General features: G+C 34.2%; 1 protein-coding gene across 1 annotated transcript in view; it reads right to left on the reverse strand.

The window, feature by feature from the left end:
• Positions 7,472–15,789, reverse strand: part of LOC109819602 (serine hydroxymethyltransferase, mitochondrial) — a 15,269-nt gene continuing 6,951 nt past the window's right edge. The window contains exons 6-16 of the mRNA XM_020385381.1: positions 14,810–14,934; positions 13,223–13,315; positions 12,810–12,902; positions 12,479–12,676; positions 12,257–12,361; positions 11,687–11,752; positions 11,498–11,575; positions 9,643–9,754; positions 9,455–9,565; positions 9,169–9,340; positions 7,472–7,729 (exon numbers count right to left, since the gene is read on the reverse strand). Coding sequence (XP_020240970.1) covers positions 9,189–9,340; positions 9,455–9,565; positions 9,643–9,754; positions 11,498–11,575; positions 11,687–11,752; positions 12,257–12,361; positions 12,479–12,676; positions 12,810–12,902; positions 13,223–13,315; positions 14,810–14,934 — 1,133 coding nt within the window. The 3' untranslated portion in view covers positions 7,472–7,729; positions 9,169–9,188. The remainder of the gene's footprint in view (positions 7,730–9,168; positions 9,341–9,454; positions 9,566–9,642; positions 9,755–11,497; positions 11,576–11,686; positions 11,753–12,256; positions 12,362–12,478; positions 12,677–12,809; positions 12,903–13,222; positions 13,316–14,809; positions 14,935–15,789) is intronic.

Raw genomic sequence — 15,789 nt, forward strand, 5'->3', positions numbered from 1 at the left:
CGGATTTTCCGAGACACCCCTAGGGGTGTCTCGGATTCTTGGAGACACCCCAAGGGTGTCTCAGATCTGTGGAGACACCCCAGGGGTGTCTCGGGTTCGTGGAGACACCCCAAGCCTCCATTTGCCTATAAATAGACCCCCTTTACCTCATTTGGAAGGATCTGGATTTTTGGAGAGCCTTGGCGAAGCCCTGCTGCAGCAAAGAGTGATCGTGCGCTTCAACCGAGGAGGAGAGGTCTACATCAGCCTTCATCACCCGTTCTCATCTGATCCTTAGTATTAGCCTTTAGCGTTAATACTAAGAAGAGCTAATACCTCGCTTTAGCCGAGGTATACGCTTATAGCTTCTAGATCTCACGCGGATCGACGAAGCTCTGTCCGATATTTCTGGATCAGAAGTTTCTAGATCTCACGCGGATCGACGAAGCTCTGTCCGATTTATCCGGATCAGATCTGATTGCCCCGGTGGTCCACGGATATTGACGTCCCCGTCACAGGCCAAAGACCCACGCAAGCGAGACCGCACCAAAACGGGATCTCGTGTTTATTTTCGATAAAGTTGTAATCTTTGTTTTGTTGCATTCTTGTTGTAACGTTTAAAGTTGTAACAGATTCAAAAGCAATGAAAACAGCGACTTTCACCGAAAACACCCGTCAGTCGACTGACGCAACCCGTCAGTCGACTGATAAGCCCCAACGGCTATTTTTTTAGTCTTTTACAGTTTTATCTTTTTGCTGGATTTTCTTGGGTTTTAAGCTTTGGTTTTTCATCCTATATATACTCCTCACTATTTCAGTTCTGCATAAGAAAAAAAATAGAGGTTTTAACAAGAGTTTCTAAGTGCTTAAAGTTTGTTTAAGTTTTTAAGTTTGAGTTTACAAAGAGGAGGCTTGCATTTTCAATTGAGGAATTCATCCTCTATTGTGTTTATAGAGAAGTTTTTCTAAATAGTTTCCATCGCAATTTTATTATTGATTTTCATATTCTTATTATTGCTAGTTTGCTAATTGAATTAGATTTTATTTATACTCATTTTATCACACACACACCCTATTTGAGCTTTTAGTATTTCATACATCATATATTGGGTTGTGGGATTGTGATTTTGTGAGAGTGAGCTTATATTGAGTTCTCCTCTATATTAGAGAATATTTTATTGTATTTGAGTATTATTGTGAGTTACACATTGTATTACACTTGTACACCGAGAGGAGTGGTTGGTGAGAGACGAGGTCAATTCCAAGAGGAGTGGCATCGGTTGTAAAGCCTAGAGAGAAGTTGTAAATCCGAGCACTTGAGGAAGAGGACACGGGCTAGGCACACTTAGAGGGTGTAGAGTGTGATTGCAAGTGTGAAGTTGTAAAGTTTTTTGGTGAACAAGAAAACCGAGTTGTGAGGTGTAAACGTTATTCGGGTGAGCGTAGAATACCCGATTGTGATAGTGGATTTCTCCCCGGGAGTGGGGAGCGGAGACGTAGGACGGAATGTCCAAACTTCGTGATCATGCTTATGTGGTAGAGTTTGCATTGACGTATCATTTGTGTCTAATAATTAGTCTATTTTATTCGCCATTGCTCATTGTTTACTTTGCCCTATCACATTTGTTTTTGCTTATCCTTGCTCATATCACATTGTATATCTATATTGTAAGAACAATTTGTTAATAAGTTTTAATCGGCATTAATATCTTATAAGATTAGCAATAACCCTATTCATCCCCCCTAGGGTGTTTTCAATTGGTATCAGAGCTTGGTGCTATTGATTTAATGTTTAACCGCCTTGAGTTAACGGTCCAAGCTTCAATATTGTAGCTAATCCTTTTTTGATATTATATATTTAGCTTGCTCATACATTATGGATATGTATGATAGTTTTAGCTTTGGCCACGATATAAATGTTGCTCATAGTAACTTCCCTTATGATCAATGGTGTAGTAGATTCAAAATTTTTGTTGAATCTAAAAATATAGATTTATGGGAAGTAATTGACAATGCTTATATTGTGCCCATCTTAGAGAAATCCAAGTGGAGCAATCATGACAAGAAAATATTTACAATGAACAAGTTAGTGTTAGAATTTATGTATAATGCTTTCGGACCATGTATCTCTAACGAACTTGCTCATTTTGATAGTGCTTATACAATTTGGAAATTATTTGAAGCACATCAAGGGAACATGGAGGCGATCCGACGATCTTTGGCGGTTCCCTCTTCAAGTTCACAAGGAGCATCATCATGCACACGGCCACTAGACGATAGCCCTAGTGAGGTATGCGAGTCTGATAACGAAAATGATCTTACTATTGATGAACTCGCACATGGCTATGAATTATTGATGCATGATTATAAAAAATTGCATCGTAGCTATATTGATATGAAAAGCAAGCATGTCGAATTAAAATCCTCTCATGAAACACTAGCCACTAAGTTTGATTTCATTGTAAATAAAAATATAAATCTTAAAAAATACAACGAAAAATTAAAATTAGAAAATACTAGTTTGTTTCATGCTAAATGTGATGCTATATTAGAAGTTGAGAACATTAGAAAAGAGTTTACTTCCTTCAAAATTGATCATGCATGTTCTACTTCTAATAACAATGCTTGTGTGGATAATAATGAGTTGAATCATGTTAAAAATTGATCATGCATGTTCTACTTCTAATAACAATGCTTGTGTGGATAATAATGAGTTGAATCATGTTAAAAGTAGAATATCCTCTTTAGATTCAACATATGCTTGTGTGGATAATAATGAGTTGAATCATGTTAAAAGTAGAATATCCTCTTTAGATTCAACATTAAGAACTTGCATTGTTAATAACAAAAAGCTTATGGATATATGTGCAAAGTCCCGTGAAAATTCTTCCAAGAAAACTACACACTATGCACATATGTATAACAAAATTTACAAGTGTTCAATTTGCTGTCGTAAAGGCCATATTACTAAATTTTGTTATAATACACAAAAGCCTAACAAGCCTAATCATGTTTGTGCATCCCATCAAGCTTCTTCCATCTCATACACATGTACACACACATAGTGATAATCATAAATATGCTCATGTGTACAAATATGATTTTTATGGTCGCTTTGGTCATTTAGCCAAGTATTATTTTGATTTAAAAAGAAATTCAATTTTGCCATATGTTTCTAAAGAACCACATGTGTTTAAGTGCAATATTTGTGGTAGATTTGGACATCTTGTAAAATTTTGTTATGATTTGCAAAAATCTTCTAGATTGCAAAATGTTCCAAATAGACCATTGTTTAAAAATGTTTCGTATTTACAAAAAACTTCAAATAATTCACCTTTGTTTGCAAATGTACCACGTGCACATCCACATGGTCAAAATAAACAAATGCATCCTCTTCATTGCACTTATTGCAATCGAATGGGTCATTTGCATAATTATTGCTATGATCGGACCCGTACACAAAATGTGCCTAAATGGGATCATAACCTAGGGCTTTGAGCTTTAATGATAGGGATCATGTCCCTAGACTCTTAGGTGCCAAGAGTAATTGGGTACCAAAATATGTTCGATCTTTAAGAATAAATTATTTTACTTTTTAGTTTTTCATGTTCTTAAAGACGATTTTTTAAGTTTTATAAACAAAATTGAAAACAATTTTATGCTTGGTATTTGATTTGAAAAGTTATCATTCATATTTTTTCATGATTCTCTTTCATAGACTTTCATGTTTTCATCCTTTATGAATTGATACAATTTTTATCAAGATGATTTTTTCTATGTTAAAACATCATTTTCATTATTATACATTGTTTTCATTTTTTTTAAGTTTGAACAATGTGTTTGTGTTTATAGGATCATTATAAAACACTCTTATGATGATATTTATGTGTTTGAGCTTTCGGATCATCTATTTGTGATTTATAATGTATTCCTTATATGGTTTGATCAAGTTTTACAAAGAAGATTTCTTCTATTGATCAAACACTTTTTAGATATAATCTTTGTTTTGTATTTGCATATGAGAGGGTTATATGTTTGAGCAACCCCCGGGAGGTTTATCGGATGCTAAAAGCTTTATTTGGGTTGAAACTTGTTTCAAGAGCTTGTTATGCTCACCTCTCTTGCTTTTGTCGAAAATGATACAATATATATACTTTGAATTTCTTTTAGTATCATTTGAGGCTTTTATTTGAACCTTCATGAGGTTTAGGATTTTATTTTATTTTTTATTTCATGATCTACTTTTGTTTATATCTAAATAATGTTTTATGATTGGGTATTGAGACACCTTTTATATGTCTATTTGTGCTCTCAATCAATCATGTTTTATGGTGGATAATTTGTAATTTTTTTAAATCATTTGATGTTTAATTTTTTTTTCTTCTTTGAAATCTTTTAGGTTTTATGTTTTACTCTTGTGACACTTTGTATTCATGATACACATATGTGTGTTCACTTGGTCTTCTTTCATGTGAGTGGTGTTTAGCAAATTTTTCCATCTATGTTTACTCACATATGTTTGCCATACTCATATTGAATATTTTCCTTATGGCTTGTTGATAGGGGGGAGATATCCCTATATCTTTTATGTTTTATATTCTCACTCATGCTTACATGTAGGGGGAGTTCTTAGCTCTCATTATGTTTTTCCCCATTTTTGATGTTGCCAAAGAGGGAGAAAAATGTGAGATGTATAATACTTGTTTGATTGTTTTATTGATTTGATTATGCATATTGGTAAATTGTTTGTCATCATCAAAAAAGGGAAGATTGTTGACCTTCTTGTTTTAATGATGATTTAACAAACAATTTACGACTAATATTGGTTTTAGTATTTTGTTTTGTGTTGTTTAGTATACACAAAAAATTGAGCAACATTGATATTGAAGCCTATGCAAATCGAGTCAATCAATCAAAGTTCAAGCATCAGAAGATTCATTCTTGATATACTTAGTATAGGATTATATAATGTGTGCAAATTCTACAAGCTCAAATATACACACACATTTTATTTGTGAATTTTCTCAAATATAGGTGTTTTTATGCAAAATATATTTTAATATGCTTTAGACTATACAAACATTATTAACATCTTTTATTATGTCCATAAAAACATTACACAAATTTTTAGAACTTGATTTGAGTTAAATGTCAAAATCAACATGCTTAAAACATATGTATTTTTAGTGCTTTTGAATTTTTCTGAGATTTCACAAATGATAAGAGCAAATTAAAAAATTCATTTTCCAACATGTTCATAATTATGTTTATAAACTTTTCCCAAAGTTTTACATTTTTTGGAATTTATTTGCTATTTTAAAAGAACTTTAAAATTCGTTTTCAAAAATCAATACAGGCTGAAAACCTGTTATCAGTCGACTGATAATATTTATCAGTCGACTAAAGAAATATCCTGCAATCTTCAAAGTTTTTTTTTTTTTTTTTTTTTTTTTGTCGACTGATCTGTTGACTGATGACGTCATCAGTCGACTGACCATGCTTATCAATCGACTAATAAGCTGTCGTTTGCCTATAACGGTCAGCTCATCAGTCGACTGACGCAACCCGTCAGTTGACTGATAAGCCCAACGGCTATTTTTCCAGCCTTTTGCAATTTTATCTTTTTGTTGGATTATCTTGGGTTTTGAGCTTTGGTTTTTCATCCTATATATACCCCTCACTACTTCAGTTCCGCATAAGAAAAAAAAGGTTTTTAACAAGAGTTTCTAAGTGTTTAAAGTTTGTTTAAGTTTCTAAATTTGAGTTTACAAAGAGGAGGCTTGCATTTTTAATTGAGGAATTCATCCTCAATCTTCTTCATCCTCTATTGTGTTTATAGAGAAGTTTTTCTAAATCTTTTCCCTGGCAATTTTATTATTGATTTTCATATTCTTATTATTGCTAATTTGCTAATTTATTTAGATTTTATTTATACTTATTTTATCACACACACCCTATTTGAGCTTTTAGTATTTCATACATCATATATTGGGTTGTGGGATTGTGATTTTGTGAGAGTGAGCTTACATTGAGTTCTCATCTATATTAGAGAACATTTTATTGTATTTGAGCATTATTATGAGTTACACATGGTATTATACTTGTACACGGAGAGGAGTGGTTGGTGAGAGACGAGGTCGATCCCAAGAGGAGTGGCGTCGGTTGTAAAGCCTAGAGAGATGTTGTAAATCCGAGCACTTGAGGAAGAGGACACATGCTAGGCCAACACTTGGAGGGTGTAGAGTGTGATTGCAAGTGTGAAGTTGTAAAGTTTTCGGTGAACTAGAAAACCGAGTTGTGAGGTGTAAACGTTATTCGGGTGAGCGTAGAAAACCCGGTTGTGATAGTGAATTTCTCCTCGGGAGTGAAGAGCAGAGACGTAGGACGGAAGGTCCGAACTCCGTGATCATCCTTGTGTGTTAGAGTTTGCATTGGCGTATCATTTGTGTCTATTGCGTAGTGTATTTTATTCGTCATGGCTCATTGTTTACTTTGCCTTATCACATTTGTTTTTGCTTATCATTGCTCATATCACATTGTATATCTATCTTGCAAGAACAATTTGTTAATAAGTTTTAATCGGCATTAATATCTAATAAGATTAGCAATAACCCTATTCATCCCCCCTCTAGGGTGTTTTCATGTTCATATCTTCTTCTTCTTTTTCCTTGCAGATGATTATTTAAACATTTATCAAACATTTCACATATATAAATCTTTTCTGGCTCTATTGAAGATAATTGATACAACTTGCTAATCGCTATATTATTTTGTTAACTGATTTGAACATTCACACTGTAAATAGTAGTAAAAAAAATTTATTGTTGATGTTTTTATAAATAGTTATATACAAAAACTATATTATCAATTTAGCGACAAATATATCTCAGTAAATAATACCCTTAGCAACACGCGGAATTAATACTAGTATTGTCATAATTAAAAAAAAGATAATGAACAATCCTCAAACCATCAATAAGTCATAAAAGATGTCTCATGGGGAAGAGATCAGGAAGTTTACTAGAAGACATTTTTATTGTTTCCTTATCTTTAAACCATAAATCCTTAAGAGCAGTCGTAAAAAGACTTGACTCAAATTCTGAGATTCCTTTTGTCCGTGTGACAATCTGTTGCAGCAACAGGGGTCCAGCATTAATAGCAGCAACAGCAGGAAACAAAGAAAAGGAGAAGATTATAGCCCTCATCGAAGTACGAACGTAGTTAAACAAATGATAACCTTTATCTTCTATCAATAAACTCGAAGAAAATCCGGTGACACCTTCAAGTTTTCAAATCTCAATGGACTAGGATCATTGATGTGCAACCTTATAATCCTAAGATAAAGATATCAGTTTTGGTTAGCTTATGCTCGTGTAGAAAATCTAATATTCGCTTTCGAGGAATAAGCAAGACAAGGATGCCCACATAAATGTGGATCAAGATTCAAGACCACGCAGGCCTCTTGTACATGTGGAAAATTTTACAGATCAAATAACTCAGAGACATAACTTATTTTCCTTTTACTCCCAAGTGAACATTTAAAAATATATGTAGATGTCTAACATATGAGGGCGTAACATATGTACGTTCACAAGATAACATAAATATCGAGTTATGCTATAGAACTGCATAGTCAATATTTGTACATATCTGAAAGAGTAGATGGTTGGTTATTTTTTTCGTTTCCTTTCATGATGACCGTCTTCCATCATACATGTACTTCCATTCATCCAATAAGCCTCTCTATTTGCTGCAGTAAAGATAATAACAAGACAATACCTTGCTTCAGTATCAATCACATTTCATCAAATACCATTTAGGAAAGCAATTGAAATTTTCAAATAAGGATAAATTTCAATCTAACCCTCTAAAACCTAATCGCTTTAGTTAGATAAGGCCTCTCAGTTTCTAAAGTCTCTAATGTACCCTCCTAATACCATAGATAATACTTTGACCTCTCGGTCACCTTATCTTCTTCACTATTATCAAGTGAAAAGAGAGAGTTTCTTGTGCATGCCTCATCTTCTTCACTATTATCAGGATTCAGGGTTGGGATTTTAATTAATGCGCTATAGTAGTTAAGAATTTTTGTTAAATTTAGGGTTATGTTTAAATCAAAAACCCCTTGAACCAAATACATCTTCAGAAGGATAATATTTGCAAATAACAGTGCAAAAATGAAAGTTTCATGAGCTATTGCTGCTGTTTCTTTACATGGTGAAAGGATTTTCTACTGTTCCCAGAGTTTTCTTTATACCTGGGGCATGCTTTGTGCAGGACCATTCTTGCCATTTTGGGTATGAGATATAATGGTTGTACGGGTTATGAGGTGAGGGCTTTTCTCTTTGTTGATGAGTCCAGTTTACACAAGTATAGCTTTTGTTTTTGGGTTTCTTTATAGGAGATTGTTCCTATCGCAGTTTTGAGTAATGGTTGAAAAAGAGTGTACTTCAAAGTTTTACTTGGTAATGAATAACATCTAACCTTTCTTACCAGAAAAAATGGGCAAAAAATTATAATTCATCACTTTTCAGTAACATGTTTGGGAAAGAGGAATGATGTGAAAACTCAAGAGGAGCAAAAAGATCAAATTGAGGAAGCTTTTCAGATTTTAGCTATGTTGCATGGGTACTTCTATCATGAAGCCATAACCGTACCGGACACTTCTTGGACACCCTTTGAATTAATGCATACATTTATCAGACATGTACTAATTATATAAACATGTTTTAATTTAAAACACTCGTCATACACTTATTGGACGTATAACATACAGTTCACATCCACTTTTTGAATCTTTTTGGACAAAGGTCTGATTCATTTCAGCCAATACTAAGCTCCAGAACTATAGTTTTAAAGGGTCGTTTGCCTAACATGAGCAGTTTTCCAATTTCTAAGCAACATATAATAAAAGAAACAACAATATTGATCTCATGTAAATTATTAATTTCAGTATATATATAGCTGTCCCAGTACCCTTTTTTTTCAAATTCTCCACGTCCTGTATGCATACCCACGCACACACCCCTACCCGTTCCTTCAGGGAAAAAAAATTAAGTTGATATTGATCCATCCTATAAGTATGGTTATAAATGACATTTGACAATTAACAGGCCATATTTACCGTTATGAGTGCAATCAGACAACAATCACTGTTCAAATCGTTTAAAATGTTTCTAGTAGTCATACCTTAATTGTCTGAATACTTCTCAGTTCTTGTACTTCATTGCCTCTTTCTCAAATCCAATTGTTGGGAACTGCTTTGCATACTCCTCTACACCATGGCGGAGCCTTGCAATCTCTGATTGGATATTAGCATCTCCATTAAGAGTAGCCACAAAGTCCTTAAGCTTTGACCCACCTATTTCATAACCAGGATTGATAAATAGCACCCATTTATAATTATGCAAAGAAATTAGAGAGATACAAAACATGAGACGATAAAAATATCAAAACATTAGAGACAATTAGATACCTTTGGTTTCAGCCTTCACCTTGATGGCAATTTTAACAGCAGCATCAAAAAAGTCAGCCACTTTTGCAAAGTCCTCTTCAACAAATCCCCTTGATGTAAGTGCTGGAGTTCCTGCAGAGAGAAAGAAACAACTAAGATATATTGATTTGTTGCAGTGAAAACAACATGCTCCTAGGAAAAACACAAACCCATTCTTATGCCACCAGGAACCATTGCAGACACATCACCAGGAACGGTGTTTTTGTTAGCAGCAATGTGAACAGCCTCCAAAACCTTTTCAACCCGGGATCCATCAACTCCCTGCCAAATACACTCAAAAATAAATGATGGGAACAACAAAAAAGGTTATCACCCTCAGAGTTAAGAGAAAATGCATGACATACTTCACTTCCAATATGGAATAAACAGGTAGTCACAATTTTTAAACAGGACATTGCCCAGGTATGGAAAAAAATATATATGTAATTACACGTGTCCTTCGGGAAATATAATATCCAGCAGAAATATCTGAGACGATGATTAATACTAACTTAACAAGAAGGATATGTTCAGCAATCAGTACTCAGGAAATGTTTGGTTCAACTGATTTTCAGGGCCAGTTGATTATTTCATTGCAGTGGAATTATTCTTCTTAATTTTTATCTAGTGTTCCTACCTTCTAAGAACAAAACAAAACAAAATCTAATGAAAGCTTATTACTCATTTTAATAATAATTAAAATGATTCAAAAGAAAACTTGCACTCTTAATTTTTAAAAAAGATAAAGAACAATTATTACAAAGAGAGAGAGTTAATAATTTTATTATGATGTCTAAGATCAACTTCACAGTTGCAATCCAATCAATTGCAAGTCAAAACAAACACCTGTAACTTGAAGTTGTAACTTTTAGATTGTACCAAACTAATGCAATTAAAAGTGCATGTGAACAATGGCAGTTATTGCAACTGAAACTTATAAATACAGTTCCAGTGAATTAAACATCCCCGGTGTTATTTTAAAATAAATACATTTTGAAGTAGTGATCATGCACTATCAACTTTGATATGGAGAAGCATCCATTTGCCTGCAAAAACACTACTACATAACATGGACCTAAAATTGCTTTGAAGGTTATTCTTTTGGAATCTGGATCCCCTCCACTACTAAAAAATAGTGGAGGGACCACTAGTTTTAATCCCAACCGCTGATTATCTAGTGGGTGATTGTTATACATTCTAAATCTAACACTCACCACTCCCCTATGTATTGCACTCATTCCTAATTTGCACTAAAGAAAAAATTATACACACTCATTATCTAATCAATAGTTGTGATTAAGTAGTGGCCTCCCACTACTTTTTTGGTAGTGGAGAGGATTCAAATCCATTCTTTTATTGTCTCCAAATTATTCGATAAGAATAAACTCCATAGAATTGAAAGAACACGCGAGTGCAGGGACTTTGTCTCAAAAGAGAGCGAATACCGTAACATAGAAAAATAGCAGATTAACGTGGAGAAGAAATGTCTGAAAAATGTAGCAAATAGGCAACTCTATCATCGTCTGCTCCTTTCATCATCATCATTTATTAGAGCATTTACTATTTATTTAGCATGTTAGAAGTGGAGAAATTTCTCTAGTCTCAATTTTAAAATTATGTAACTGTATTATATTTACAATTTAAAACATGGGATTAAGCCATTTTCTAAACAAGCATGATATCAGAGTGTTTATGTTTTTACAGCCAAAAACTTTACCCCACAAAAAGAAAAAAAAAAGAAAGAAAAAAAAACAACAAAAAAAATCCAACCTACAGTCACCGCCAAACCTCTCCTCTCTCTTACAACCTCAACGCAACCCAAAAGTTCTTTTTCACATTTCTCTAACAACACTGGTCCACTTTCAAGACCAGCAAGATTATTCTATTTTTTCCCCCTGTTTTTTTAAAGGAAACACAGCATAACTGATAGAGCCATGCACAAAAAAAAGAATTCTGTTTCCCTTTTCTTTTCTTTTTTCCTTGAATCAGAAAGCACACAAACACATACATTAAAATATTAATTACCTGATTTTTTAGATTCACCAAGACCAAATGATTCTCTGTTCCACCAGAAACAAGTTCATATCCTTTTGCAACCAAACTCTGCAACATAAATTCACCTTGGAAGTTAAAGTGTCAAGAAGGATAATAAAATAACCGGAAATAAATCATGCATGAAAAACATGGCTACAAGCAGAAACATGACACTAGTACCTGAGCAAATTTTGCACAATTACTTAGGACTTGTTCCTGATAGGCTTTGTACTCTGTAGTTGTCGCCTGCAGTTGAACAAGCAGAAATGTGTAACTATAAAACATAAGAAACATATAAAACCACTCTCTTAATATGATGAAAAGAGACACAAAAACCTACACTTGAAGTTAAAGTGGAGAATTAAGAAATATATCAAAGTTTTGTTCCTGGAATATAGTGATTAACAAACATAGCCCCCCTTTACAAATATCTATCCCACTTAGTTATGTGGTACTTATTGTTAAATTCGGTGGTCAATGTGGTAATATGATACAATAGAGATGAGTAATCTGGCAAGAGGGCTTCACTGGGATGGACCAGCTCAAGGAAGGTGGACAAGAAAGAGGGGAATTTCCTCCTTCAAACTGGGGAGGGATGCAGCTCCCTTCACTCACGTAAATTGTAATTAGACCAGCAATCTCAGATAATATTTACCAATGAATTACAAGGCCTTTTCTAATGATTTTTCTAAAAGACATCATATTTATCAATACTGGAAAGCAAAAGAAACTTTTTCTTAAACACCTAACCTGTTTCAGTGCAACAGCTAAACCAGTAATTGTATGATTGTGTGGACCACCTTGAAGCCCAGGGAAGACAGCTGCATTTATTTTATCTTCATAATCGTAGAGCACCTTCAATACAAAAATCAAATATTAATTTGGCTATTTCAGTATCAGCCAACATGACCGATTATTAGGTATTCAAATAACTACAACTAATCCAAGTCATGTCAATTCTGCCTTTCATACCTCTTTTCCTTGTTTATTTATCTCCTTTACCCCCTTTCTGAAAAAGATCATAGCTCCACGTGGACCTCGTAGTGACTTGTGTGTTGTAGTAGTCACTACATCGGCATAGTCAAAAGGAGACGGAATGACACCTGCTGCTACAAGTCCACTAATGTGTGCCATATCAGCCAGAAGGATAGCCTTCTGTTTATCACAGACCTGAAATGGTCAAATACTTGTATTGAGTTTCCCACATTGAACTTGAGATGGACTGAAATTGTAAAAAAGATAAAAACTGGAGTCAAAGTAAAATTCATTTGACTGCTGCTTCTGAATCAGAGTTTAGTTTTACCTTACGAATACGCTCATAGTCATAGAGACGTGCATATGCACTAGCTCCAGCAACTATTAGTTTTGGCCTAAAGAGTGTGGCACTTTTCTCCAACTGCAAACAAACCATAACAGCATATGAGCATAACAATATAAATAACAAATAATAGGAAAACATTTCTGTAAGTACAGGTGCCATAAAGATTGCATAGTTAGAAAAATGAATACAGAACATTAAAAGAGCAGTTGGAAAAATGGATTATGGGTGTTAAAATTGTTGGAGCCTGAAATTTAATTCAATTATCTGGAGAAAAAAATATCACATTCATGTCTTTTTAGTTAAACAATATGAATCACTACTTATTTCTATACACCAAATTTAGCTTAAATTACGTCCAAAAGATAAGATTGATTAGAGAAAAACGAAGCAGTTACCTGGTCATAATCAATGTACCCAGTGCTCTCATTCAACCTATATGGCATCGTCTCAAAGAAGATAGAGACAGCAGATATTTTTTTGGTATCAGTCTGCAACATATAAGATATTATTAGCAAATAGAAGGATGATGTGCTGAAGTCTGAACCACAAGAACTACGTCATGCCAGATATCAAAGATATACAAGGTGTCCAAGACAGAAACACTGTGCACTTTTAAGGTAAATATATGTAGCATGCACGATATTTCTCTTTTTCTTTAATCAATTTTCTAGTAAATACCATTGAACCTATGAGCTACAATTTGTTAGATTCACCAAAGAACCATTAACTTAAGCATTTTCATAAATAAACAATTACAGGGGGTATGACATTAAGATTTAAGCAATTATAGTTGAGGGCCCACTAAAATCTAGCAGGAATTAGATTGAACCCATAAAAAATTTAAAGAATGTTTATTAGTTCCTTCTATGTGGAACACAAGTCTCAAGTTAAGTACTTTCCTAATGGCAATTTATTTAAGTGCAAGAAACTGGCTTAATGATCTGTCATTGTAACTTTTTAAAATATGTTTGCTTCTGAGATGAAAGCAACCAGCAACAGCAAATCTTGTCATCTTATAACCCAAACTAGTCAGTTTTCCACTCTAAATTTGGAAGTTTGCTCCTTGGTGAGCGTAAACTGAAAGATGAATAGGTCTTCCTATTAACTTCCAGTTGGGGATCATGGTCCGATGGTGGCGTAATAGGGGGTTAATGTGGAGAGTAGCAATTTTCTATAAAAATAAGTCTAAAAGGATATGGTTAGAAAAAATAGGGAGACACACACATAGATAAGATAGGGACTCACACCCGAGAAACTACAGGAAATTACACCCCCAGGAAAGAGAAGGAATCACACATTCAATCAAATAATTTATAATTCTCAATTAATATACTCAGCCTCACAATTCCAATTACACCAAATTCTTTTATAGGTGACTCAAATCTCAACCAACTAACTAAAAGACAAAGTCCAAAACCCAAATCTAATCAAATTAATCTAACCTATCATCATCTGATCTAAAAGATAAAAATCACATTTGAAATGTAAAATGAGCATCCAGTATTTAAATCCAAAGAATTTGAAAATTAACCAAATCTCAGCTTAAAAGTGTCAAAAAAGATGAGAATTGATTGCTAAAACAAAAGATTCTAGTCCATATTCTCTATCTCCAAACCTGTTCGTGTGAAAACTAAAATTCTACTATTCTGTTTTACAGGGCCTGCAGTTGCTAGCATAGCCGTTATTATAAATTTGGCACCATCATCATTTTGGCAAACAATCGTAATAAACTTGGTCAAATTTTGTGGAGTTTTCTTGAATGCAATTAGTGCTCTATTACCAACTCAACTTTATTGGCAAAAGATTTAGATGACGAAGTATTCCAGATGAGTCTTCTACTTATAAATTATAGATATAATACAATCGCAAACAGACAATTTACTGTCTCATATCTTTCAAATGATAAGCGAAGTTCAATGAAGCTGACATTGCCACTAAGAAACAATTATTAATTACTGCAAAAAGATATGACCAGCATGTACCTGGTACCCATGTGAAAGATGTCCACCATGGGGAAGATCAAGTGCCATTATTCTCTCATGCGGCTTCAAGAGTGCAGTATAAACTTGGAAATTAGCAGGAGATCCAGACAGAGACTGCACATTTACTGCAATGGAAGCAATGATCATATTATTGATTCTTGAAGAGACCGAATCATTCAATAAGCAGTTGAAAGAATAAGACAGAATGATTAAGGAATATAACCCCTTTTACTAACAAGAATTCCAAAGATAATTTTCGCTATACAGTGGAAAAAGAACCATCAGGAAAATGCAACATTTGAACTTTAAAGATTGTTGAAACAAACAAGGTTACAAGGCTTAATTTCACAAGACCACCCTGAAATTTGGAGTTTATTGCACATAATTTCTCTAACTTTGTTCACCTCACATAATCCCCCTAAACTATGGGGTGTCTCACCAAGACCTCCCTAAACCTTCACCTTCCTCATCAAACCCCCTGCCTGTAATTTCCAAACAACTAAAACCTCCTTGAGAGAAAAAATCCCTAACTTTTTCATTTGTCATTTATAGGCAATATACCCCCTCTCCTAAATTTTCGGTTTTCCTCCTTAAGGAAACTTTAGCTATTTGTGAATTACGTGTAAGGGGGTCCGGTTAGAAAAGTTTGAAGTTTAGGGGGTTTTATGACACATCCTAAAGACATGGGTGATTATGTGAGATAAGCAAAGTTCAAGGGGCGTTATGTGCAATACCCCCCCAACCGAAAATTTAGGAGAGGGGGTATATTGCCTATAAATGACAAATGAAAAAGTTAGGGATTTTTTCTCTCAAGGAGGTTTTAGTTGTTTGGAAATTTCAGGCAGGGGGTTTGATGAGGAAGGTGAAGGTTTAGAAAAGTTTGAAGTTTAGGGGGTTTTATGACACATCCTAAAGACATGGGAGATTATGTGAGATAAGCAAAGTACAAGAGGCGTTATGTGCAATACCCCCCCCCCCCC

Source organism: Asparagus officinalis, chromosome 8, assembly GCF_001876935.1.
Source record: "Asparagus officinalis chromosome 8, Aspof.V1, whole genome shotgun sequence".
Classification (NCBI taxonomy): Eukaryota; Viridiplantae; Streptophyta; class Magnoliopsida; order Asparagales; family Asparagaceae; genus Asparagus; species Asparagus officinalis.